Source organism: Homarus americanus, unplaced genomic scaffold (genome assembly GCF_018991925.1).
Source record: "Homarus americanus isolate GMGI-L3 unplaced genomic scaffold, GMGI_Hamer_2.0 scaffold41027, whole genome shotgun sequence".
NCBI classification, from domain to species: domain Eukaryota; kingdom Metazoa; phylum Arthropoda; class Malacostraca; order Decapoda; family Nephropidae; genus Homarus; species Homarus americanus.
In genome coordinates, this window is record NW_024745073.1 from 6,721,385 (window position 1) to 6,746,865 (window position 25,481).

The window sequence follows — 25,481 nt, forward strand, 5'->3', positions numbered from 1 at the left end:
AACCACCCAAGGCTTCACAAAATGTTAACGCTGCGTGTTTTGTGTTGTCCAGCCAATATACCAATAACGCGCCCAATAGTATAATAAGTGGTTATTATTACGTCAACAATGATAACCCTCATCTTATTTCCGGGGATCTGTTGGGCTGGAGGTTGTGTGAGGTCGCGGGGGTAGGGGTGGGGTCATGGTGGTGTGGGGGTTGGGGGAAGAGGTTATATGATGGTATTGGAGGGGTGGGGGTAGGGGGTGGAGTCATATGGTGTAGGTTATGGTGGTGTGGGGGTGGGGAAGAGGTTATGATGGTATTGGAGGGTAGGGGTAGGGGTGGAGTCATATGGTGTAGGTCATGGTGGTGTGGGGGTGGGGGAAGAGGTTATATGATGGTATTGGAGGGTGGGGGTAGTGAATTTGAGTCATATGGTGTGGGTGTGGTGGTGTGGGGGTGGGGAAGGGGTTATATGATGGTGTTGGAGGGTGTGGGAAGAGGTCATGATGGTGTGTGGAAAGAGGTCATGGTGATGCAGAGAGTGGGTGTGGGTTAGAGGTCAAATGGTAGTGGGGGTGTGGGGGAGAGGTCATATGGTGGGGGTCATGGTGATAGTGGTGAGGGGAAGGAGAGATAGATCACGGTGGTGGAGGGAAGTTAGGTCACAATGATGGTGGGGGAGGGGGGAGTAGGTCATGGTGTGGCGGGGGGGGAGGTCAAAGTTGAATTTACTGGCCCTGCTGGGTCATACAGGTCACCACTGTTATTGGAGGATCACTAGGTTATTGTAAGTCACCAAGTCATTAAAGAGTCACCAGGCCACAGCGTGACTCAGGCCTCGGTATCAACAGATATAATCCCATTGAACAATTTTGATCTCCCGAGTTAAGGAATAAGATAATCCACTTTGAATTAAAGGCTGGCGGGGACAGCATCTCCCCCTGACACACGCTACCACCACCACCACCACTACCACCACCACCACCACCACCACCACCACCACCCACCCACCCACCCACCACCCTTCGTGTTCTCTCATTATTGTGTATCAAGACTGGAGAGGGAGGTGGAGGGGGGGAGGGGTTGTATTACTGCGCTTTAAAAACTAAGGTCTTGTGGGTTGTTGATGTCGTGATGTATTACTACGATTTAACATCACTTAAGGTCTTGTAGGTGCGTATTCTAAGTTAGTTAAATACACGAGTCTTTGATAAACGTTCATACGTTAACACAATTAATAATAATAATAATAATAATAATAATAATAATAATAATAATAATAATAATAAAAGGTAATAATAATACATGGTAATGACAGTACAAGTTGTTGTTGCTGTATTAGTAGAAGTAGTAATAGTAGAAATAGTATTAGTAATATCAATTGTAGTAGTAGCAGTAGTAGTAGAGTAAATGTAGTAGTAGTAGTAGTATGTCTTAATAGTAATAAGCATAGTAGTAATAGAAGTAATAACAAGAAACTATTACTATGACTCTATGATTAAAGCTCCCAGACATGAAGGTGTTGTATAGGTTAATGGTTATGCCCTTCAGGACCTGTGTTGTGTCATGACTAAAGACAGGTGTTCAGGTCATGTGCCCTTAAATGTTGTAATGGTGTAGGGCTTCTGGGTGTACTGGTGGTGTGGGTGTAGTGGTACTGGTGGTGTGGGTGTAGTGGTACCGTGGGTGTGAGGGTGTAGTGGTACTGGTGGTGTGGGTGTAGTGGTACTGTGGGTATGAGGGTGTAGTGGTACTGTGGGTGTGAGGGTGTAGTGGTACCGTGGGTGTGAGGGTATAGTGGTACTGTGAGTGTGAGGGTGTAGTGGTACTGTGGGTGTGAGGGTGTAGTGGTACTGTGGGTGTGAGGGGTGTAGTGGTACTGTGGGTGTGAGGGGTGTAGTGGTGCCGTGGTGTGAGGGTGTAATTGGTACCGTGGGTGTGAGGGTGTGAGTGGTACCGTGGGTGTGAGGGGTGTAGTGGTACTGTGGGTGTGAGGGTGTAGTGGTGCACTGTGGGTGAGGGTGTAGTGGTACTGTGGGTGTGAGGTGTAGTGAGGGTACTGGGTGAGGGTGTAGTGGTACCGTGGGTGTGAGGGTGTAGTGGTACTGTGGGTGTGAGGGTGTAGTGGTACCGTGGGTGTGGTGATAGTATAAGGATGTCTCTGTCTGCCTATTCATCTATCAATGTGGTTGTATGTGTCACTCAGCCAGCGGTCCATACTTCACGGTCAGTATAGATCACAAAAAATAAAGTTGTAATGTGTGGAGGGTGAGATGAGGGTGTGATATGAGAAGCACTAATAGGAAGGTGACCAGGGAATTACTGTGTGTGTGTGTGTGTGTGTGTGTGTGTGTGTGAAGGAGAGAGAGGTGAGGGTTTTTAGCAGTGTGGTGGTGGTGGGTCACGCACAGGCTCACACAGAAAACGGAGACGTGTAGTAGGCCAACACACTTAAGATTCCTGCCTTACATATTTCCCCCTGGCGGCTACAATATATTAAAGTAGTTAATCTAGAGTCTTGGTGCAATTTGGGATCCATTTTTTCTATCTAATTTGTGTGTCGTTGCTTCAGAGGTGAGCCGGTGAGGTCCATTCTCATCTCTCTAATTAGGGGAAATTTTTAACGTACGAGTTATTGAGGATCCCGAGCCCTGGGGTGTAATTACTGGTTTATGTGGTGTTGTGAGGCAGTGCTTACCTTGTATCATCTTACTGGGGCCCCCGTGACCCCCTGAGGCATCACAGCGGGGCACTGGAACCCCCTTTACCCATGCAGCACCAGCAGGCTTACCTGTCAGAGACGGGGCAGTGTGGTGCGGGCCTCCCTCTCCCGGCCTCGATGACTGCTACTGCTGCACACATGGTCACTGTCTTCCCCCCCTTCCACCTCCTCCTCCTCCTCCTCCTCGCTGTAGATAACTCACACACACTCCACACGTCTTGTTAACAGCCAGCTAGCTACACGTACTGTCATCTGTGTTCATATCATTTTACGTAATTTTCCCTTCTATATACCCCGGAAGTGGTAGTCACAAGCTAGATATTCACAGAGGAAGGTGGGGGCTAATCCCTAGATGTGTGGTCACCGTCATTCACGTAATTTGCACGAAATCTTCTTCTCTAGTGATAACGTCTTCACCGGCGGGTATTCAGGGCACGACTTCTCTGTTTATGACACGGGATTCGTCGTCTTCAGGATGGTGTTTGGGATTTCTAGGGTCTAGATGTGGTTGGTGTGGGTGATTCAGGGATCCAGGGCGACGGGGAACACGCAACACTACCATGGCAACGCCGGTGATACTGTGCAGGAGGTGGCCGGGAGGGCAGGTGGAGACGCAGCCAGGGAGGCCACCCGTGTGTTTACATCCTCGGGGGATCGATTCGTCTTTGTTCACCCCGCATGGCAGGTTAGGAGAAGAGGGGCGCATGGCAAAGGGGTGGCGCATGGCAGGGTGTTTAAAGAAGAGGCACATGGCAGGGGGAGAAGAGTGAAGCGCGTGATGGAGAACTGGCGCATAGCTGCAGGAAGAAGAGGAGAGAGGCGCAGGGAAAACATATGATGCGATAGAGAGGCGCGTGGTAAAGTGAACGTTGCGTGCCGGAGGGTCGCATGACAGCGGACTGGAGTATGGAAGAGAAAAATGCGTGACACGAAAGTACATTGATGTGTGGTTAAGAGGACGGAGGTGCTCAGAGCAGAGGAGAAGAGATGTGCATAACGAGAGAGAGTGTGCATGACAGGGGACACAGAAGGGGCACTTGACAGAGAAAGAAGGGACATATGACAAAAGAAAAAATGAACGAGAAAAAACAGGGGTTGTAGATTATATGTGACCTTATTCAATGGTAGAATTATGTACGGCAGACATTAAGAGAACGCATCACTACATATTCCCATTTACCATTAGTTTCTCTACGCCTTTGTGAGTTTTATTTATTTTTTATTTTCATCTTCGTGGTTTCTGATGTCATAAGAAGAAGTAACAAGTAGAGGAGACTGACGATAGGAAGACTTGGTAATGGTGTAGTGAAGATGAGAGGACCTGATAGTGGGGATCCAGCACCTTCGTTACTATGCGTAGGGTAATGCAAGACCACCAGAACCTCCCGTGACCATCCTTCTCCCCCTCCTCCTCACTCCCGCTACAGGAGGCGTCACGTGAGGGGAACCGTCAGGCCAGATTTAACACATATAAATACTCCCTTACCTATCAATCCATCCCTCCGGCGCCCACCTGTGTGTTATCAGGATTCACAAAAGAGTTCCGGAAACAGGGTGAGTAGAGAGGGGGGAACACACTGTCATTACCGCCGCTAAAACGCCCACTAACTCCGAACGTGAAATTGTTATGGGGGCGGGAGTTCCTGGTGGAGCTCTCATCACACTGAGACTGTCGACTCTACTATAAAAAATAATCGCCAGATCGAGCAGTTAACATCGCCTGGCGTTCGTTCACTTCCTAACCCAAATAAAAAATTTTTGGATTGCAACCAACACCGCGGCGTTAAGGTGGTTAACCTTCTTGTGGAATAAGTGGGGGAAGGGGGCGACTCTTCAGGTGATCCCCGTTATAGAAGCTACACCCAGAGGACCATTGCCGGTGTGTGTGTGTGTGTGTGTGTCAGCGAATATCGACTGACAGGATGATGTGAATTTGTCGTGGTAAAACTGCCCCACTTCTTCTGCTTGTGTTGTGGTAGTCATCAGTCACTGTCAAACATCTGGCTGTTTTTCTTACCCATAAGAACGTAGCTCCGGCAAAACCTCTCTATGTCCGCGCCTAATACCCAGAATTTGTGAGTACTAAATACCTAGTATTTTTTACAGTAGAATATCAACCAATTACTAGCAGAATATTCAGCATTAATCTGGTAATGTATCCACTTTTTACGTTACAAATTTCACAGTTTTTATCCTGTAAAATATCTGGCTTTTACGTAGCCAAATTCCTAGTACTTACTTCGCACAATGCCCAACATTTATGTGGTAATGTCTGGACATTCATGTAGTGATTACCCACCAGCATTTATGTAGCAAATTTCAGGCAGTTCCGCAGCTTAAATACTGTCACAAAACTGTCACATGGATTACACTGGAGTATTTCCCTCTTTTGCCCATTGCTTGTCAAGTCGGTGGCCTAAATGAGTCAATTGTATTTTTTTTTACTAATACGTAGATACAAACTGTAGATTATTTCAATGTTTAACAGGATAAAATGTATTGTTATTTACCTACACAACGACTGTATTTATTCCTCGTTTCATTCTCTTACGACTTATTAAAAAAAAGAGTTAAGGAAGGCTTGAACTAGATTGTTTTTGGATACGAGTTTCGTGTCGTTCGTAATCAACTTGACGCCAGCGAACAGTAGCAGCAACTGGGGGTGTAGGAGTGGTTATGACTTGGTTGAGTGACAGACGAGGTTGTATGTCAGATTTGTTTGAGTGATAGAAAATTGGTTGAGTAATAGAACTTGGTTGAGTTACGTAAAGTTGTATCCAATTACCTACACCAGCAGCAGCAGCACCAACAACACAGTACTCCTCAGTTTGTTTATCCCACATCTTGAAAATAAGCGAGACACGTCCTCTCCTCCCCCTGATTGACAACTGACGGCTAGTTGGGCTCCAGGTCATCGCATCCCTAGGAGGCTCAGTCCAACCAATCACAAGCCCTCGTGGGAGATTTTGGGCGGGGCTTATTTTTACATTTGTATAATGAGGCAGAATATTGACACTGTGACAACATTGAAAAGTAATCGAGCTTTTTTTTTAAGTTGTTTAATATTGAAACTAAAAGACATTGAATGATGCTTGATGACCTAAGTAGTTGAAACACTTGAGATGAAAGAAGAGAAATGAAGGAAAATAAGAGAAAGAGGGGAAAATATGGGAGAGTCTTATTATATATCTTGAGATTGTTGGAGGAGCGGCATTATTATTATTATTATTATCATTATTATTATTAGTATTATTATCACCTGTAAGACTACCTTGGTGAGGGATGATGTAGGTGGGTGGCGTGTTCACTAAGATCTCGTCTCCTGTTGAACCTACACACACACACACACACACGGGATAATCACCTACCACCATCTCGTGTTTCTCGTCTACTGTTAAGCCGACAAGGTGAGGCGGCCTCGTACACTATCTCCGTGACCCTCTAGCCGCTAGCTAGTCCTCACCTGTCTTGTGAGATGTGGGGGGGGTTGAGGGAGAGTGGAACGGGTTGGTGGAGTGAGGGAGTGTCGCCCTCACCTTAGCTGACCCAGGTACATGCTTCTACAAGCTCAGCGGGTGACCTTAATTAGTGCCTACGTGTTCATTATCATTATTACGTGTTAGGAAATATTTTGTTACTATTATTATTGTTATTATAATAATACCTTCTCCCTTCCTTCCTTCCTTCATCCATTCATTCATTCCTTTCTGCCTATCTGACTTCCTCCTTTCTTCCTTCCTGTTTGCACCGCCACTTAACTCTCTCTCTCTCTCTCTCTCTCTCTCTCTCTCTCTCTCTCTCTCTCTCTCTCTCTCTCTCTCTCTCTCTCTCTCTCTCTCTCTCTCTCTCTCTTCCTTCCTTCCTGCATGTATGTTCCTTCCCTCTTGCTTGCCTACCTCCTGCTGGGTTGACCTTGGGCGGGTCAGCACACGGGTGTATCCCTCACCACGACCCCTCTATTAACCAGGTAACCCCTCATTACCCCCGCGACCCCGGGTGACCTGGCCTGACCCTTCCATTATAACTACCTCGCTACGTTAAATCCGCCGGGGTTCATTTAGAAATCTGCCAGGGTTCCTTGTAGTACGCCAGGTTTCTTTAATCTACGCCAGGTTTCTTTAATCTACGGCAGGGTTCTTTAATATACGCTAGGGTTCCTTAATATACGCTAGGGTTCCTTAATATACGCCAGGGTTCCTTAATGTACGCCAGGGTTCCTTTCAATTCAATCAGCGTTGCTTAAAATCCTCCAATCATTTGAAATCTCCTCAAAATCCTTAAAAATCCTCCCAGTCTCCTTAGAATCTACCACAAATCCTTAGAAAAACTCCAATCACTATACAAAAAAAGCCACCAAAGCAACAAATCCAACACATCGTTCGAGAATTCGGATTTACCACCAAGAACAACAACCACCACCACAAACACGACATAGAAAACGGAGCCTCTGTCGCTTAATTTCTCGAGTATGGCGTAGCGCCGCTCAATGCCTGTGATTAGTTGTATGTAATTATCCGTATTAGCGTGATGCATGGACTCCTGTGGGCGATAGAGGGAGCTGATACAGATGTTCACTTCCTGGTGGTGAATGAGGAACGGATGTGTCTTGTTTTAGAGAGAGAGAGACCGTGAGAGAGAGAGAAACAGAGAGAGAGAGACTGAGTGAGAGAGAGAGAGGGGAGATAGTGAGATATTTTGGTGATATTAATCTTTTATTATTATTTATTTTTAATACTGGATGAGTTCTATGCATTGTTTCATCAACCTAGATCGTGTTTGTGAATATTTCTGCGTTATAGCTGATGAATAGACGCTGTAAAGAGAATTCAACTTGTCATTTTAAGCCTTTAGTTGTGTGAGTGGAGACAGAAGTAGACTTGTGGGCTTCAGATTCACACCACTATCTCCCCCCTCTCTCTCCCTCACCCTCACTTCCTTTCTTATCATCCCTCCCTCACCCCTACCCTTCCCCCATCCTTACTCCTCCATCCCTCTCTTCCTTCCCTCCCTCACCTCTCTCCTTCCCTACCCTACCCTCCCTCACCCCTACCCTTCCCCCATCCTTACCCTTCCATCCCTCTCTTCCTTCCCTCCCTCACCTCTCCCCCCCCTACCCTCCTCACCCCTACCTTCCCCATCCTTACCCTTCCATCCCTCTCCTCCTTCCTTCCCTCACCTCTCTCCTTCCCTACCTCCCTCCCCCTACCCTTCCCCATCCTTACCCTTCCATCCCTCTCTTCCTTCCCTCCCTCACCTCTCTTCCCTACCCTCCCTCTTCCCCCTTCCACCCTTACCCCCTCCTATCGTTACCCAACCCTCGCCCTTCCCTCATCTCCCTCCCTTACCCCTACCCCTACCCTCCTTCCCTCACCCACCACATATTCCTTAATCTTATGAGTTACAGGTGAAAGGCAGAATGACCACCCCACACACACACGTTGACATTGGAAGAGAAAATTACATATCTTTACCGTGGTAGTGGGACGTTGAGTAGAGGGAGTTGTGGACTGAGCTACTGTAATATCCTCCTGCTGTAGTGTCTAGTTTGAAAGGATGAACATTGAGGGAAAATTATTATATATGTTAGTTATAGAGGAGAGATTTATTATTATATGCAGTGGTTTGAGTGGCTTGTCAGATTATACCAATTGTGATTTACAGAGTGGTTTGTCAGATGGCTATTATAAGTTATAGAGTGGAGAATTATACGAGTTATAGAGTGGTTTGTCAGAGGGTTATTATAAGTTATAGAGTGGAGAATTATACTAGTTATAGAGTGGTTTGTCAGGATACCAGTTATGGGGAGGTTTCTTAGAGGATTATACCAGTTATAGATGCAGATAAGAAGATACAGTGGTGTGACGCTAATACATCCCTGTGTGACGCCAGAACAACACCAGGTGACGCAGCGAAACAGATTCATAAGGGTGGTGGTGGTGGACAGGTCATCAGGAGGGTGGGGGATCATCACACAGCCACCTTCCTGACACACAACTTACTAATTTAGTCATAATACTGAGCTTTCAATTTAACCTTCCCGCAGAGCCTCGTTTGTCAAAATTAATCCACATCGTTGACTCTAGAGGCTTGGAGGTGTTAAAGGTCTGTCTTTGAAGAGATCTAATAGGTGATTGACCTTTGACCTTTTAAACTTGAGTATTGAGGTCACCCAAATATTACAGTACCGTATGTATTCCCTACCTGTGTGTGTGTGTGTGTGTGTGTGTGTGTGTGTGTGTGCGTGTGTGTGTGTGCGTGTGTGTGTGTGTCCACCTCATTACTCACTCTATAGTTTTACCTCACATGGTTTATAATATAATTTGTAGGGTAAAAACTGCATGCCATTTTCTCCTGATGTGTGAGTGCCATTCGGAAGTGCCAGGGGTGAGGAAGAGGGGTAGTAACCTTGGCACTCTTGACCACTTAAGTAATTTACTATACTTAAGATCTTGTGTTTTGGCAGTAGGGTGGTAGTGTGGTGATTATGGTGTTGTTGGTGGTGATAGTGGTGTTGTTGGTGGTGTTGGTGGTGATGGTGGTGATAGTGGTGTTGTTGGTGATGGTGGTGGTGGTGATAGTGGTGTTGGTGGTGATTGTGTGTGGTGATAATGGTGTTGTTGGTGGTGATAGTGGTGTTGTTGGTGGTGTTGGTGTGATGGTGTGGTAGTGTTATTGGTGATGGTGGTGGTGGTGATAAGTGGTGTTGGTGGTGATGGTGGTGGTGTGGTGGTGGTGATGGTGGTGTTGTTGGTGATGTGGCGGTGGTGTGATGGTGGTGTTGGTGGTGATGGTGGTGGTGGTGGGTGGTGATATGGTGTTGTGTGGTGATGGTGGTGGTGTTGTTGGTGGTGGCGGTGGTGGTGATGTAGTGGTGTTGGTGGTGGTGATAGTGGTGTTGTTGGTGGTGGCGGTGGTGGCGGTGGTGGTGATAGTGGTGTTGGTGGTGGTGGTGATTGTGATGGTGTTGGTGATGTTGGTGGTGGTGATGGAGATAGTGATGGAGATAGTGATGGAGGTGCTGTACTGTGGTTGTTTATATATTGTGGTGATACTAATTTACATGTTATTTTATTATTATTATTATGGTATTGATGTTGTGGTTATTGTTATTGTGTTGTGGATGTTATTGTGTTGTAGTTATATATTATGTGTTGTGGATGTTATTGTTATTGTGTTGTGGGGGCTGTTGTTGCGTGTTGTAATGGTTATACTTATGTGTTGTTGTGGCAGTAATAGCGTCTTGTTACAGTAGTGTTGCCAGCATAGTGGTGTCGGATCTCTCCACGGGATAACATTATAAACAACACATACGTTTCTGTTTCTCCGTCAGTGAATCAGTCAGTCAGTCAGTCAGTTCGGCTTTCAGTGACGTAGTGACATATAGAGCTAGTGCCACAGATATTTTTTAACCATTTTTTAACCATCTCTCAGTTCCGTGTTGCCAAGCTCCTCAGTTCTAAAATATTCCCACCATTATCTTATCGTATCTTAATGGAGTAATGACTACGTACTCGTGTTTATATATAGTAGAGTCTCGGAGCTATTTAGACGCCATCGGGGTTACCATCTTAATGCTGTAGTTTAAGAGAATTGGTTAAGTTTGTTCTCAATTATTCGTTTAGAAGTACAGGATGTTTCAATAAAATTTACACACACACACACACACACACACACACACACACACACACACACACACACACACGCAGATGGTAAGAATGCTCACCTCACAACAACACATCCCTTTACTAATGTATCTGAACTCTTGTACTACATCAGGTGAGTGAAGGAGGTGAGGCAGTATAGCTGTGTGTTTGTTGGATACTGAATAATCAACACGTTTAACACACGCCTGACCTAACCTAACCTAACCTAGCCTAGCCTAACACACTAAACATAACCTAATCTACAACTCCTATCCTAACTCCCGAACCTAACCCAACAGTCACACTAAAAAATATTGGGTACATAAGGTAAGTGCTTTCTAGACACTGGGTCACCAACACACAGAATTAGAATATTTAGCGAAAAAGAAACAAAAAAAAAAAAACATCGTCGGGGTTGGGATAGAAAACGGAGGGTTGATGGGGATGGCCAACTACGCTGGTGGTGGAGGTTATATTTAGCCGGTGAGATGCGGGCAACAGTAGTGCCCTCACAGCATCTAGTGGGTGTGGTAGTTCTTCGCCGTTGTGGTGATGTACACGTGTGAGTAAGAGGCGATCGACTTACTATACTGTGTAGCATGACCGAGTGTACGTTGTGTGAGGTGGTGGAATAGGATAGTGTGTGTGAACTGGGTGATTTAAGCCAGAAAGAAGGTTAACGGTGTGAAGAAGGAGGGAAGGAGTAGCGTCGGTGTGCGTGAGTGAGTGACGGAGAGGATGTGAGTCGGTAGTGACATAATGCACGTAAACATAACAAATTCCTCCCGGCCCCTCCCTTCCTTCCCTCTACCTCCCTTCCTTCCCTCCACCTCCTCCTGACCCCCTCCACCTCCCGCCCATCCTTCTCTTTCCTTCCCTCCACCTGCTCTTTCCCCTCCTCTTCTTCCTCCTCCTTGTCAGTTGCACGTGTGGGCCCAGCTGGCACTACCACGTCACCCACAGCTCACTCACACACACACACACACACACACACACACACACACACACACACACACACACACACACACACACACACACACACACACACACACACACACACACAGGCTTTTGTTAAACCACCAATGTATGTAATAAGTCATTTTATGTCCAATGTATATTTTCACCCTTCAGACTTAGGCTTTTCAATAAACCGTTTATTATTATTATTATTATTATTATTACACACACACACACACACACACACACACACACACACAATTGGAGACATTGAGAGTTAAGAGTATCACTTCTCTCTTCCCCCAACAGGTAAGGTACAGAAGCAGACAGATATGACCAAGCAGCGCCCAGCGTCTTGATGGTGAGTACCCCAGTGTATTATTGTCGTTATCTCACCGTACAGACATTGAGGTTATTTAGGATAATCTTTGAATATAATGTAAACAGTGAGTTATTTATAGTAGACCTGTGGGAAAGGGTTTTAAAACAGTGTGAGATGAGGGTAGGGGGGAGGAAGATGGTGGTGGAGAGGTGGGGGGGAGGACAGGTAGGAGGGAGGGGTGTGGCGGTGAAGAGGTGGGAGGGAGGGTGGTGGTGGAGAGGTTGATGTTGTGAGGGTAGGGGGGAGGGACCTGGAGGTGGTGAAGGGGGTCACATCTCCCCTGTAGTACCCCCTCTCCACACACACACACACTACATCCTTGATCACCGTAGGGTCAAGACTAATCAGGCGCTGCTCCTGCTGAGCAGCGGCCCCCCTTGGCCATGTTCGGCCCCATTCCTGAAGTTCCTCTCCCCGACCCATCCTCACCACTGGGATATCGACATAATCAAAAGTGACAATTTCGTTTCGGAAAGAAGTGGGATCAGTATTGAATAGTGTTTAAGCCAGTGAATTCAGCACTAGACAGTACCAGTGAGAGCCGTGACCCACCAGTGAGATAAGCACCCTTGAGAACCATCATCTGGCCAGACGGTGTTAATCCACCCTGGGAACAACAGAGGGCCGGCTATGCACCTGACTACGAGATAACACAACACCACCCAGCAGAGTGAGATACTGTGACACCACCACACACCACATGGTGTTCCCATGACCACGTGAAGTCCTTCATATCAACACCCAAGGACGAGTTACTGCACCACGTGAACATCACACCAACCCAGTGTCTCCATGACCACGTGAGGTCCTTCATACCAACACCCGAGGACGAGTTACTACACCACGTGAACACCACACCACCTGGTGACTCAATGACCAGCCCAGGCCCGGGCCATCAACAGTAAACTATAATAATTTGTATGTTCAATTCATGTTCCTTCTTCTTTCAATAATGAAAGCTTTTGTTAATCGACCCACCTACCCGATGTCTCTGTATGTAATAAATCATTTTTGTCCAATATATATTTTCAGCCTTCGGGCTGCAGAAGTTTTTCAATAAACCGTTAATTATTATTATTATTATTATTATACACACACACACACACACACACACACACACACGCGCACACACACTCACACACACACACACACACACACACACACACACACACACACACACACACTTTCTCATGTATGCATTACTATCTTGCCATTGATCAGATACATAACCTTGACGATCCCCTCCCTCCCTCCCTCCCTCAACCTCCCCCTACACCCCTCTGTCACCCCTCCTACACCTCCTCCCTCCCTCCTCCCTCAACCTCCCCTACACCCCCTCTGTCACCTCCCTACACCCCCCTCTGTCACCTCCCTACACCCCTCTGTCACCCCCTACACCCCCCGGGCCCCCGTACACCCCTCTCCCTCCACCTTGTCATGTCTGAGATTGTCATAATTGTCTACACATAATGACAGTGTCGTGGGTCTGAAGGCTGTCACCATAAAACACAACATCTCATTGAATATTTTCCTCGTTATATCCTACATGCGTGTAGTGGTGTTCTTAGGTGGTAAATTATGTGATTATCTGATTTTCTTGTTAAAGGTGTTGTGGCCAGGTAAGTGACTGGCTCTGTATGCTTGATCTTACCTGGTCTCTTCACCTGGTCTTGTTGATGATGATGATGATGATAATAATGATAATAATAATATGGTAATAATAATAATAATATAGTAATAAATAATAATAATAGGGGGAGGAAGAAGAAAATAGTAATAAGAATGATAGTAATAATAGAAATGATAATTAATGATAATAATAATATAAAAAAAAAAATAATAATAATAAAACAACAATAATGATGTTAATAATAATAAGTAAAAGAAGATGATGAATATTTAATTATTATTGGAGATAAATGCAACAACGCGATGAGAATACGACACACACACACACACACACACACACACACACACACACACACACACACGACCATCTTGGCACCATGTAAACTGCATTACGTAAAAAAATTTGTCACGTGTCGTATCTTCTTGTTAGTTGTAGGTATTGTAATTAAAGGAATTACGTTCTTTAAGAGGTACAGTGTGTGTGTGTGTGTGTGTGTGAGGAAGAGGATTATGTTGATATTATAATGTATTACTGCGCCTCAATAACTAAGGTCAATGTCGTTTAGGTTATCATAGACAATACACACACACGCACACACACACACACACACACACAATGTGTAATAACAGCAGTGAGGTTAATGTTTCACAGCCACACAATGATGTAATAACAGCAGTGAGGTTAATGTTTCACAGCCACACAATGATGTAATAACAGCAGTGAGTTAATGTTTCACAGCCACACAATGATGTAATAACAGCAGTGAGGTTAATGTTTCACAGCCACACAATGATGTAATAACAGCAGTGAGTTAATGTTTCACAGCCACACAATGATGTAATAACAGCAGTGAGGTTAATGTTTCACAGCCACAATGATGTAATAACAGCAGTGAGGTTAATGTTTCACAGCACATAATGATGTAATAACAGCAGCATGTTTCACAGCACACACACGTTTCACAGCCGCCACAATGCTTGTGGCAGTGAGGTTAATGTTTCAATGATGTAATAACAGCAGTGAGGTTAATGTTTTACAGCCATACAATGATGTAATAACAGCAGTGAGGTTAATGTTTCACAGCCACACAATGATGTAATAACAGCAGTGAGGTTAATGTTTCACAGCCAACAATGATGTAATAACAGCAGTGAGGTTAATGTTTCACAGCCACACAATGATGTAATAACAGCAGTGAGTTAATGTTTCACAGCCACACAATGATGTAATAACAGCAGTGAGGTTAATGTTTCACAGCCATACAATGATGTAATAACAGCAGTGAGGTTAATGTTTCACAGCCACACAATGATGTAATAACAGCAGTGAGATTAATGTTTCACAGCCACACAGTCAACGTCAGCCATCAAAGGCCGTCATTTATAATTGCTGCCTGACCTTCCTCGCCCTGCCTCTCTCTCACTTATCTGGTGTATCTGCGTCATCACCTTCGTCAACGCCTGCGACGTTACCTGTGGAGTTGCCTGTTTTAACTCCGGCGCCATCATCTACGGCATAACCCGCACCATCTCTTAGCATCCCACCTGCCGTAACCACCTGCGTTCACCACCTGTTCTCACCACCTGCCTCAGACCATCCTCAGGGACTATGTACAGGTGTGGACAAAATTCCCTGGACACCTGGCAACATCTGGGTCATATATATGGGTCATATATATGATTGTTCTACAGTTGATGAAACTCTGCTTTAGATGGTGAATTATATCTCAGTAACATGATTAAAAACACGTTTATTATACTGGAGGCCACCACTCCACTCCACTCCGGTTATTGTGATTATCCACAGTGATAATATGTATTAACTCCAATTTTCCATTATTGTTATTTATTTTTTTTTTACGTTTTCAGTCTGTCGTTTATTTAGAATTACATGATTGAGGAAAAGGAGAGGATGTTGTTGACAATTCCTGACCATCTTTGTCGTGTCACCGTCGTCGTGAAAGATAAACAGCTGATTATATTAATTGTAGTGGAGTGGATGTTGGTCTGATAATGATGTTGATCTTAGTGGCCCTAATGGTCGACCCTGTGTGTGTGTGTGTGTGTGTGTGTGTGTGTGTGTGTGTATGTGTGTGTGTGTGTGTGTGGTGAGTGTGTTTTAATAAGGTGTGCGTCGTTGTTATATCAAGGGACACACAAACACACACTAAAATAATAACAACAACAGCAGCGTGACCTTCAACACATCATTGATCAGTAATGCTCACCAAGAACTAGGACATGAACTCAAAAGGTTGACAAAGGTCCCCCGTCATCCCCACAGTCCAAGGTATTCCAAGTGTCGTTCGTTGACATTTGAGGACGATGAGGAACACATGCCCGTCCCATCCAGCCAGTAAGGTCACCCCCCCCCCCGTCCCTCCCCCTCCCCGTCAACTGTTGGTCTAGAAATTAGTTCTCAAATTTGTGTTGAATTACTTATCTTCCTGAGTTACCGGACCGTTTGTTTCTCTGTCTGTCCGTTTGTGTCCGTCTATCTGTCTGTTTGTAAGTATATCCGTCCGTGTCTCTGTCTCTGTCTGTGTCTATTTGTAAGTTTATATTGTGATCGAGAGTGTTGTCTGTGTGTGTGTGTGTGTGTGTGTGTGTCCTGTGTCTACGTGTATTCATGATTGCTTGCATCCCTGCATACATGGTGCGTGTTGTCCATGTTTTCTTTGTGTATTTGTGTGTCTTGTGTGTTTGTTGGGTGGCGTGTTGGTAGTTCATTACAACACCAAGATGATGTAGGCGAGGCACACACACACACACACACACACACACACACACACACACACACACACACACACGGTAACAGGACAACAAGAGAGAAGAGAAGAGAAGAATTAACCTCTCACCTCGACATTTGTGACCCAGATAATTTTTTTTACATGACCATCAAGAGTCCCAGCCCAGGTGACCTTTGACCTTACTGTGGAGGGGTCAAGGTGACACTTGGCCTGATCTTTGGCACGTCATGAGGGGGGTTAAGAGATGAAGGACACATTGAAAGAAGGAAAGAAAGGAAATGTTTCTTGATTCTAGTGTCCAAGATAAATGAAAGGTGGTTAGTGGGCGTGAAGGAACCATCAGAGGCGGGTAGTGGGCGTGAAGGAACCATCAGAGGCGGGTAGTGGGCGTGAAGGAACCATCAGAGGCGGGTAGTGGGCGTGAAGGAACCATCAGAGGCGGGTAGTGGGCGTGAAGGAACCATCAATGGCGGGTAGTGGGCATGAAGAAATACGTGGTATTGCAGCGGGTAGTGGGCGTGAAGGAACCGTATTGGCGGGTAGTGAGCGTGGAAGGAACCATCAGGGCGGGTAGTGGGCGTGAAGGAACCATCAATGGCGGAGTAGTTGAGCGTGAAGGAACCATCAGGGCGGGTAGTGGGCGTGAAGGAACCATCAGTGGCGGGTAGTGGGCGTGGAAAAACCATCAGTGGCGGGTAGTGGGCGTGGAGGAACCATCAGAGGCGAGTAATGGGCGTGGAGGAACCATCGGTAAACGGAAAGACATGAGGCGGGTAGTGGGCGTGGAGGAACCATCAGAGGCAGGTAATGACGTGGAGGAACCATCAGTAAACGTGAAGAAAGGAACCATTAGAGGCGGGTGAGCTGGGCGTGGAGGAACCATTAGAGACGGGTAATGGGCGTGGAGGAAACCATCAGTAGGCGTGAAGGAACCATTAGAGGCGGGTAGTGGGCGTGGAAAGACCATTGAGGCGGGTAATGGAGAACCATCAGTAGGCGTGAAGAACCATTAGAGGCGGGTAGTGGGCGTGGAGGAACCATTAGAGGCAGGTAATGGGCGTGGAACCATCAGTGGGCGTGAAGGAACCATCAGTGGGCGTGAAGGAACCATCAGTGGGCGTGAAGGAACCATCAGTGGGCGTGAAGGAACTATCAGTGGGCGTGAAGGAACCATTTATCAAGAGTAATGGTTCGTGTCATAGGTGTAACTCGGGTTAATAAACGTTGTAACTCAGTCTTAATTACAGTCCGGATTTAATGTTCCTAGACGGTAATGTGAGCCGGAGGAAGACGCCGAGGTGCCCAGGGAGTTGACCAAACAAGAACACCATTACGGCACAGGTTAACACGGGGCTACTTTTTTTTTGCTCACCTGTAATTAGTCAACCTCTTTCACGCCCTGGGGGTAATTACCATCTGAATAACTTTTTTTTTATTGTTAATTTATCGACTACATGTCCTCTGACCTTAATTACTATGACCTAGCATGACCTAAGCTTATTTATTGTGTTGGGTATTTAAGGACAGGCTAGTTAGTTTCTCAGTATGGTAGTTGTGTGGCACGTAGGGTTCAGTGGTCATATCATGTGTAAGTCACGTACAGTACACACAGAAGGTGAGAAACATCTGACTGTGTGTGTGTGTGTGTGTGTGTGTGTGTGTGTGTGTGTGTGTGTGTCGGTCGTAAACACATTAATATTATTGTGTGTATTCTTCTATTCTGTTGATGTTGAACATGATGTGCCTCTCTTTAAGTATTATGCACGATCTGCTTTGGCGACACACACACACACACACACACACACACACCTACCTACACACACACACACACACACATTCAAAAATACAACAGCCTGAACCCAACCTCGAACCTCCTGAATTGACTCAATAATAACACATATCCGTCCCTCCTCTCTTCCCTTCCTTCTCCTCTCCACCCCCCTCCTCCCTCCTACATCCCTCCTCCTACATCCCCCCCTCCCTCCCTCTCTTTTACCCCATATGTTACACAACCTACTTAATCGAAGGCATAGTTTCCGTGGTCCAGTGTCTTATTTCTACACGATACGATCATTAATGAGAGAATTTCATGGCCAGGATAATAATTTACGTCTTGAAGTACCCAGGTCATGAGGGTTATAATGACCTGCCATGAGTTGAAGGAGGATTGATGATTATATAATGAGGCGTTGTTATGATTGGTAGTTAATGAATTTTAATGAGGAAGAGTATAGTGTGGTTAATGGGTTTATTAACATGAGTATGGTGAATTGATGCCGTAAATAATGAGGAAACATGAGTGTATGATGAGTTGGTACCGCGAGTATGATGAATTGATGCCGTGAATAATGAGGAAACATGAGTGTATGATGAGTTGGTACCGCGAGTATGATGAATTGATGCCGTGAATAATGAGGAAACATGAGTGTATGATGAGTTGGTACCGCGAGTATGATGAATTGATGCCGTGAATAATGAGGAAACATGAGTGTATGATGAGTTGGTACCGTGAGTATGATGAATTGATGCCGTGAATAATGAGGAAACATGAGTGTATGATGAGTTGGTACCGTGAGTATGATGAATTGATGCCGTGAATAATGAGGAAACATGAGTGTATGATGAGTTGGTGCCGCGAGTATGATGAATTGATGCCGTGAGTAAGGAGGACCTTATGAGTGTATGATGTACTTGTTGTAGATGAGTATAACGAGTTAATACCATGAATTTGTTTAGTGATTTGTGACGAGTAATGAATAACCATGAATATGTGATGAGGTATTGCCATGAGTTTTAATGAGTTAGTGGTGCACGAGGCTGATACCCCCTTGTTTAGTGGTGCACGAGGCTGGTACCCCTTGTTTAGTGGTGCACGAGGCTGATACCCCTTGTTTAGTGGTGCTGAGGCTGGTACCTTGTATTGGTGCACGAGGCTGGTACCCCTTGTATAGTGGTGTACAGGCTGATACCCCTTGTATAGTGGTGCATGAGGCTGGTACCCCCTTGTTCAGTGGTGCACGAGGCTGGTACCCCTTGTATAGTGTTGCACGAGGCTGGTACCTTGCATAGTGGGCACAGGCTGGTACCCCTTGTATAGTGGTGCATGAGGCTGGTACGTTTAAGGCTGTTTCACGAGGCTGGTAGTTTAGTGGTGCACGAGGCTGGTACCCTTGTATAGTGGTGCACGAGGCTGGTACACCTTGTATAGTGCAGGCTGGTACCCCTGCACGTGTATTGTATAGTGGAGCACGAGGCTGGTACACCTTGTTTAGTGGTGCACGAGGCTGGTACTTGTATGGTGGAGCACGAGGCTGGTACACCCTTGTCTGGTACCCCTTGTATAGTGGTGCACGAGGCTGGTACCCCTTGTATAGTGGAGCACGAGGCTGGTACACCTTGTTTAGTGGTGCACGGCTGGTACCCTTGTTCAGTGGTGCACGAGGCTGGTACTGTATAGTGGCACCTGGTACCCCTTGTATAGTGGAGCACGAGGCTGGTACCTTGTTTAGTGGTGCACAGGCTGGTACCCTATAGTGGTGCAGAGGCACTTGTATAGTGGAGCACGAGGCTGGTACCCCCTTGTTTAGTGGTGCACAGGCTGGTACCCCTTGTGGTCACAGGCTGGTACCCCTTGTTCAGTGGTGCACGTGGTACCTGCACAGGCTGGTACCCCCTCACAGGCTGGTTTGTTTAGTGGTGCACGGCTGGTTTTTCAGTGGTGCACAGTTGCTGGTACGATTTATTGTTTAGTGTGCAGGCTGGTACCCCTTGTTTAGTGGTGCGAGGCTGGTACCCCTTTTTTGGTGCACCTTTGTTTAGGTGGTGTACCCCTTGTTTAGTGGTGCACGACGCTGGTACACCCTTGTTTAGTGGTGCACGAGGCTGGTTTAGTGGTGCACGAGGCTGGTACCCTTGTTTAGTGGTGCACGAGGCTGGTTGTTTAGGGTGCACGACGCTCATACCCTTGTTTAGTGGTGCTGAGGCTGGTACACCCTTGTTTAGTGGTGCACGGCTGCTACCCTTGTTTAACGAGGCTGGTACACCCTTGAGTGGTGCACGAGGCTGGTACACCCTTGTTTAGTGGGTGCACGAGGCTGGTACCCCTTGTTTAGTGGTGCACGAGGCTGGTACACCCCTTGTTTAGTGGTGCACGAGGCTGGTAATTCTTGTTTAGTGGTGCACGACGCTGGCACTTGTTTAGTGGTGCACGAGGCTGGTACACCCTTGTTTAGTGGTGCACGAGGCTGGTGTTTAGTGGTGCACCTGGTACTTGTTTAGTGGTGCACGAGGCTGGTACCCTTGTTTAGTGGTGCACGAGGCTGGTACACCCTTGTTTAGTGGTGCACGAGGCTGGTACACCCTTGTTTAGTGGTGCACGAGGCTGGTACCCCTTGTTTAGTGGTGCACGAGGCTGGTACCCCCTTGTTCAGTGGTGCACGAGGCTGGTACCTTATTTAGTGGTGCACCTGCTTTGTTTAGGGTGCACGAGGCTACCTTGTTTAGTGGTGCACGCTGGGTACCCCCTTATTTAGTGGTGCACGAGGCTGGTACACCCTTGTTTAGTGGTGCACGAGGCTGGTACCCCCTTGTTTAGTGGTGCACGAGGCTGCTACCCCCTTGTTTAGTGGTGCACGACGCTGGTACACCCTTGTTTAGCGGTGCACGAGGCTGGAGTACCCCTTATTTGGTAGTGCACAGGCTACTACCCCCTTATTTAGTGGTGCACGAGGCTGGTACACCCTTGTTTAGTGGTGCACGAGGCTGGTACCCCCTTGTTTAGTGGTGCACGAGGCTGCTACCCCCTTGTTTAGTGGTGCACGACGCTGGTACACCCTTGTTTAGCGGTGCACGAGGCTGGTTCCTTAATGGCTCGGTCACTCCATTATATTACCAGCTGATTACGTCTTTATGGCTGGTGTATAAAGTATTAAGTGCGCTGGCTGGGGACTCGCTCATACCCGATTAGGTTCAATCTGGTTAGGTTAGGTTAGGTTAGGTCAGGTCAGATATGATTAGGTTCAGTCAGGTTAGGTTAGGTTAGGTCAGATATGATTAGGTTCAGTGAGGTTAGATTATGTTAGGTCAAATGGGATTAGGGTCAGTCTGGTGAGGTTGGGTTAGATTAGATCAGGTCAGATTATGATTAGGTTCAATTAGGTTAGGTAAGGTAAGATCAGGTCAGGTCAGGTTAAGTCATTGGGATTAAGTTCGGTCACGTTAGGTTAGAATAGAATATAAGTGAATACATTATGTTAAGGTTAGATTAAGGTAGTTTATGTTAGGTTAGGTTAAAACTAAATGAAGTAAGATTAGGTTAGGTTTAAACTAAAGCCAGATTAAGTAAGGATAAGTTACAGTAAGTTAGATCAGGTTAGGACAGGATAAGTGAGGATAACTTTAGCCAGATCCTAATTAAAGCTCCGGTGAAAGGCTGACCAGGTGTGTGTGTGTGTTCCTTGGCTGAAGTAATTACCTGGGGAGAATTAATTAAATCAATCACGTATATATTAGAGAGTACAGCGTGATGTGCGGCTTGTCTCTCTCTCCCTTCCTTCCCTCCATACCTACCCACTCCTTTCCCTCCCTTCCACCCTCCCCCCTTTCATACCTACCTACCTTACCTCCCTGTCTTCCTTCCCTCCCCTCCCTTCCTTCCTTCCATACTTATACTTTCCTATCTACCTACCTTTCCCTCCCCCCACCTTCCCTTCCCTCCCTCGCTCCCTCACTCCCTCCCTTCCTTCCTTACCACAAGACCCTCTCCCAGCAGGCACCAGCAGCGTGTGATGGCCGCCTGAGGTTCACATGTCTACCGAGAGCCCGCCCGGGTGGTATCGTGTGCTCAACCTACACAACATATATCTTGTTAATAAGACTCAGAGTACCAACATAGATAAGCTTAATGCACAGTATGTTATGGTATTTGGATCACATGAAGCTTAGCCTTCCCTACCCCTCCCTCCCCCTGAAGCTTATTTTACCTGATGATTAAACAACCTTATGCTACCTGGTTACATTAGGTTAGGTTAAGGTAGCGTTTGGTTAGGTTATGATACGCTAGGAGTTTATTTTTCAGGTGAATTCGTGTTTTTTTTTTATTTTTTTTTAGAGTTCGTGTTTCATTTTTTTTTTTCTTTAGATGTAGAGTTAGTGGTGGTTGGATATGTGGCCATTTCCGGGTGTGGCGGGGCGCTTGAGGGAGGAGGAAGCACTTGACCACAACAGTACTGTAAATAGATGAGCGTAGTGGGGGTGAGGAGGGTGATGCTATAATGGTGGCGCGGGGGTAATTATACCACACACACACACACACGCACACACACACGCACACACCTTATTGCAACATACACTTTTCTACAAAGCACATACCCTGTTGCAAGACTAACCTTATTGCAACACCTACATACTCATACACAACACCTACACGCTCATACACAACACCTACACGCTCATACACAACACCTACATGCTCATACACAACACCTACATGCTCATACACAACACCTACACGCTCATACACAACACCTACACGCTCATACACACACCCACATGCTACACAACACCTACATGCCATACAACACCTACACGCTCATACACAACACCTACACGCTCATACACACCTACATGCCTACCTACATGCTCATACACACAACACCTACATGCTCATACACAACACCTACACGCTCATACACAACACCTACATGCTCATACACAACACCTACACGCTCATACACAACACCTACACGCTCATACACAACACCTACACGCTCATACACAACACCTACACGCTCATACACAACACCTACACGCTCATACACAACACCTACACGCTCACACACACACACACACACACTACCTTCATCACTGCTGGAAGATGTGAGTCATTTCCTTTCTACGTATATGCGGTGTGAGTCTCCCAAGGCTAAATGTATGCCTAGTTTGATAGAAATTGTCCAAACTGTTGTAGAGATGTTCCTTGAGGTCAGACAATCAGCTGAGTGAGAGGGTGATCACTTAGCCTGACGGACCAAGTGAACTTATTGAACTAAAGCTGACTCACTGACGGACCCCTGTGGATGTTATTGAGTTATACAGGTAAATTTACCACACACCTGGACGCTATCATGTTGTGTGGCTAATTTTAAGTGGAGAGGAAGGTGAGGTTAACTTCTCTCACCTCTTATATCCCACCTTCCCTCCCCCTCCCCCTCCCTCTCAATTATTCCTCTCTCTCTCTCTCTCTCTCTCACTTTCCTTCCCAATTCACTGTCCCTCACTCTCTTCCTCTTAATGTCCCTCCCAGGCCAAGGTAGGGAGACAACAGTAACAACCAGGAGGGATAAAAGGGAGGGAGGGAGGAGAGGAGAAGGGGGCCTCAGTACTTGGCTTTGGTGAGGGGGCCAACACAAGAGGGTGAGGGCTGGATAGGGCAGATTATAGGGCCACGCTGACCTCCCTCCCTCACCCTGTACCCTGCACCATCTGCAGGTTAGTAATGTACCCTAGCTAGCAATCCCGCTCTCCTCCTAGTACCTGTTTGAAAGTATACTAACGAATCGACGAAAATAAATAGACATGTAATAGCAAGTAACACAAATAAACATATTGTACTAGCCTCTGTTGGTAAGTGGTAACAGATATAGAAACATACTAACAGTTATAAGTCAGTTAGCACGAAACAGTCATTAGTTAAGGTGTAATCGATAAATATTGTGCTTGCCAATGGTGGAACAATCTTAAGTGGTTGAGTGTATTTGTGCTTGCTTTTGTGTGTGTGTGTGTGTGTGTGTGTGTGTGTGTGTGTGTGTGTGTCCTCACCGTAAGAAACTGGGAACACACACACACACACGCACATCATTACCACCGCTGTATACATTATTAATACAGCTATTATTAATATGTATATTCCAGGAAATTAATAACCGTCGCAATTGGCTAACAGTCTTAAAGAGGCCGTGGTTGTTATTGTGAATTAATTATACCTGGCGAGTGGTTGCGTGACGTGATTTCATTGTTATTTATATAATGTTATTTTCTGTGATTATTAAGACTGATAAGATATGGTTTTATTTTTAATCAGTTTTATTATTTTGAGGTATAATTTGTTTTAATATGAATATTAATGTATTTTCTTATTTTTCTTTTAATTGTTTTCATAGATATTCCTATACATTATGCACGTAGTTTATTATTATTATACAATATAAACTTAATTAACTATTCATATTACATAAGTTGTCAATGTAAGTTTATTTCACTGATAAATCTTCGTGTGTGTGTATGTGTGTGTGTGGTGTGTGTGTGTGTGTGTATGTGTGTGTGGTGTGTGTGTGTGTGTGTGTGTGTGTGATGGAGACGATAATACCCCTCTCACCCCCACCCCATCATCCTTCCTCCACCTCCTCCTTCCCCGCCTCCCTAGCCATCTCCCTCCTAATCCCCCTTCCTCCCCATCTCCCTCTCCTCTCTCCCCAGCAGGACTTACCCTGTCAGTAGTACACGAGTGAGGGAGGTAATGTGTGCTGGGCCGCTGTCTGTCGGTGGCTGTTCTACTCTTGTTGTCTGAAGGCACCAACAACACTCATCTCTAGGCGGTCTCCTCTGCTGGTCTCCACTATATCGGTCTCCACTCTATCGGTCTCCACACAACTGATCTCTCTGTCGGTCTTCAACACCGTCCATGACTTTAAGATCCAAAGCGGAAATAATCCCAACTAAAATCGTGTTGCTTTATCGAGAACTTGACTGTTTTATTATTATTATTATTATTATTATTATTATTATTATTATTATTATTACGGATTTCTCGTCTAGGCATCACGTGCGCCTGAGGAGCAACTTAGCTTCTTTCTAACGCACCTTTAAGCTTATCTGTTTTAATATACCTCAGGTTCTGTTTACATTTCACTTCCTAATTATTTTTTTAAGGTGTATTTAGTTGTTGTTCTTTCGTAGTTCTTCCCAGCGACACCTCACTGTTTTAGGTCACTGCGGAACACTATGTATTTAGGGTAAACACTTTTTTAAGTTTGCGCGGGAACGGAGGTGTGGCGGTGTTGATCCTCTCCGTGTGGTGGTTGAGGTCTGTCTGAACCCACTGGCCTGGGCCAACTCACTGGGGCTGGACCGAAAGGAACCCAGAAGCCAACTGACTCCAAACAAGACCCATTTTCTTCATTTGGCTGTGTTTGGCGATGCCCGTTTTCTGTGATGGAGGTTGGGAGTTGATTCATAAAAACGGAGGTATTCATGTGTGTGTATATAGCCAGGAGTACTCATGCGGCCTCCTCCCTCATGTTTATATACCTTTAAAACTTCTCTTAAGACAACGTGGCGGCTAGTCTAAGCGGGAGAATGTTCAGTATTATGGTTATAAAGTGATTGCGTATGTATGTATGTGTGCCTCTATTAT

The 25,481-nt window shown here is 45.9% G+C and overlaps 2 protein-coding genes across 4 annotated transcripts in view; one reads left to right on the forward strand and one right to left on the reverse strand.

Moving 5' to 3' along the window:
• The window catches only part of LOC121878559, a 64,538-nt gene extending 39,194 nt beyond the window's left edge, over window positions 1-25,344 (reverse strand). Inside the window, exon 1 of one of the 2 annotated variants that reach the window (XM_042384887.1) lies at window positions 24,555-25,344. The gene's annotated coding sequence lies outside the window, so the exon portion shown is untranslated. Of the gene's footprint in view, window positions 1-2,777; window positions 3,360-24,554 lie in introns of those variants that run through there. The other variant, XM_042384886.1, reaches the window with a different exon arrangement.
• The window catches only part of LOC121878560 (beta-1,4-glucuronyltransferase 1-like), a 33,028-nt gene continuing 18,386 nt past the window's right edge, over window positions 10,840-25,481 (forward strand). For both annotated transcript variants that reach the window (XM_042384889.1, XM_042384890.1), the window contains exons 1-2: window positions 10,840-10,913; window positions 11,618-11,669. Coding sequence is in view for 1 of the 2 variants with exons in the window: in XM_042384890.1 (XP_042240824.1) it covers window positions 11,667-11,669 (3 nt within the window). In the remaining variant the exon portion in view is untranslated. The remainder of the gene's footprint in view (window positions 10,914-11,617; window positions 11,670-25,481) is intronic.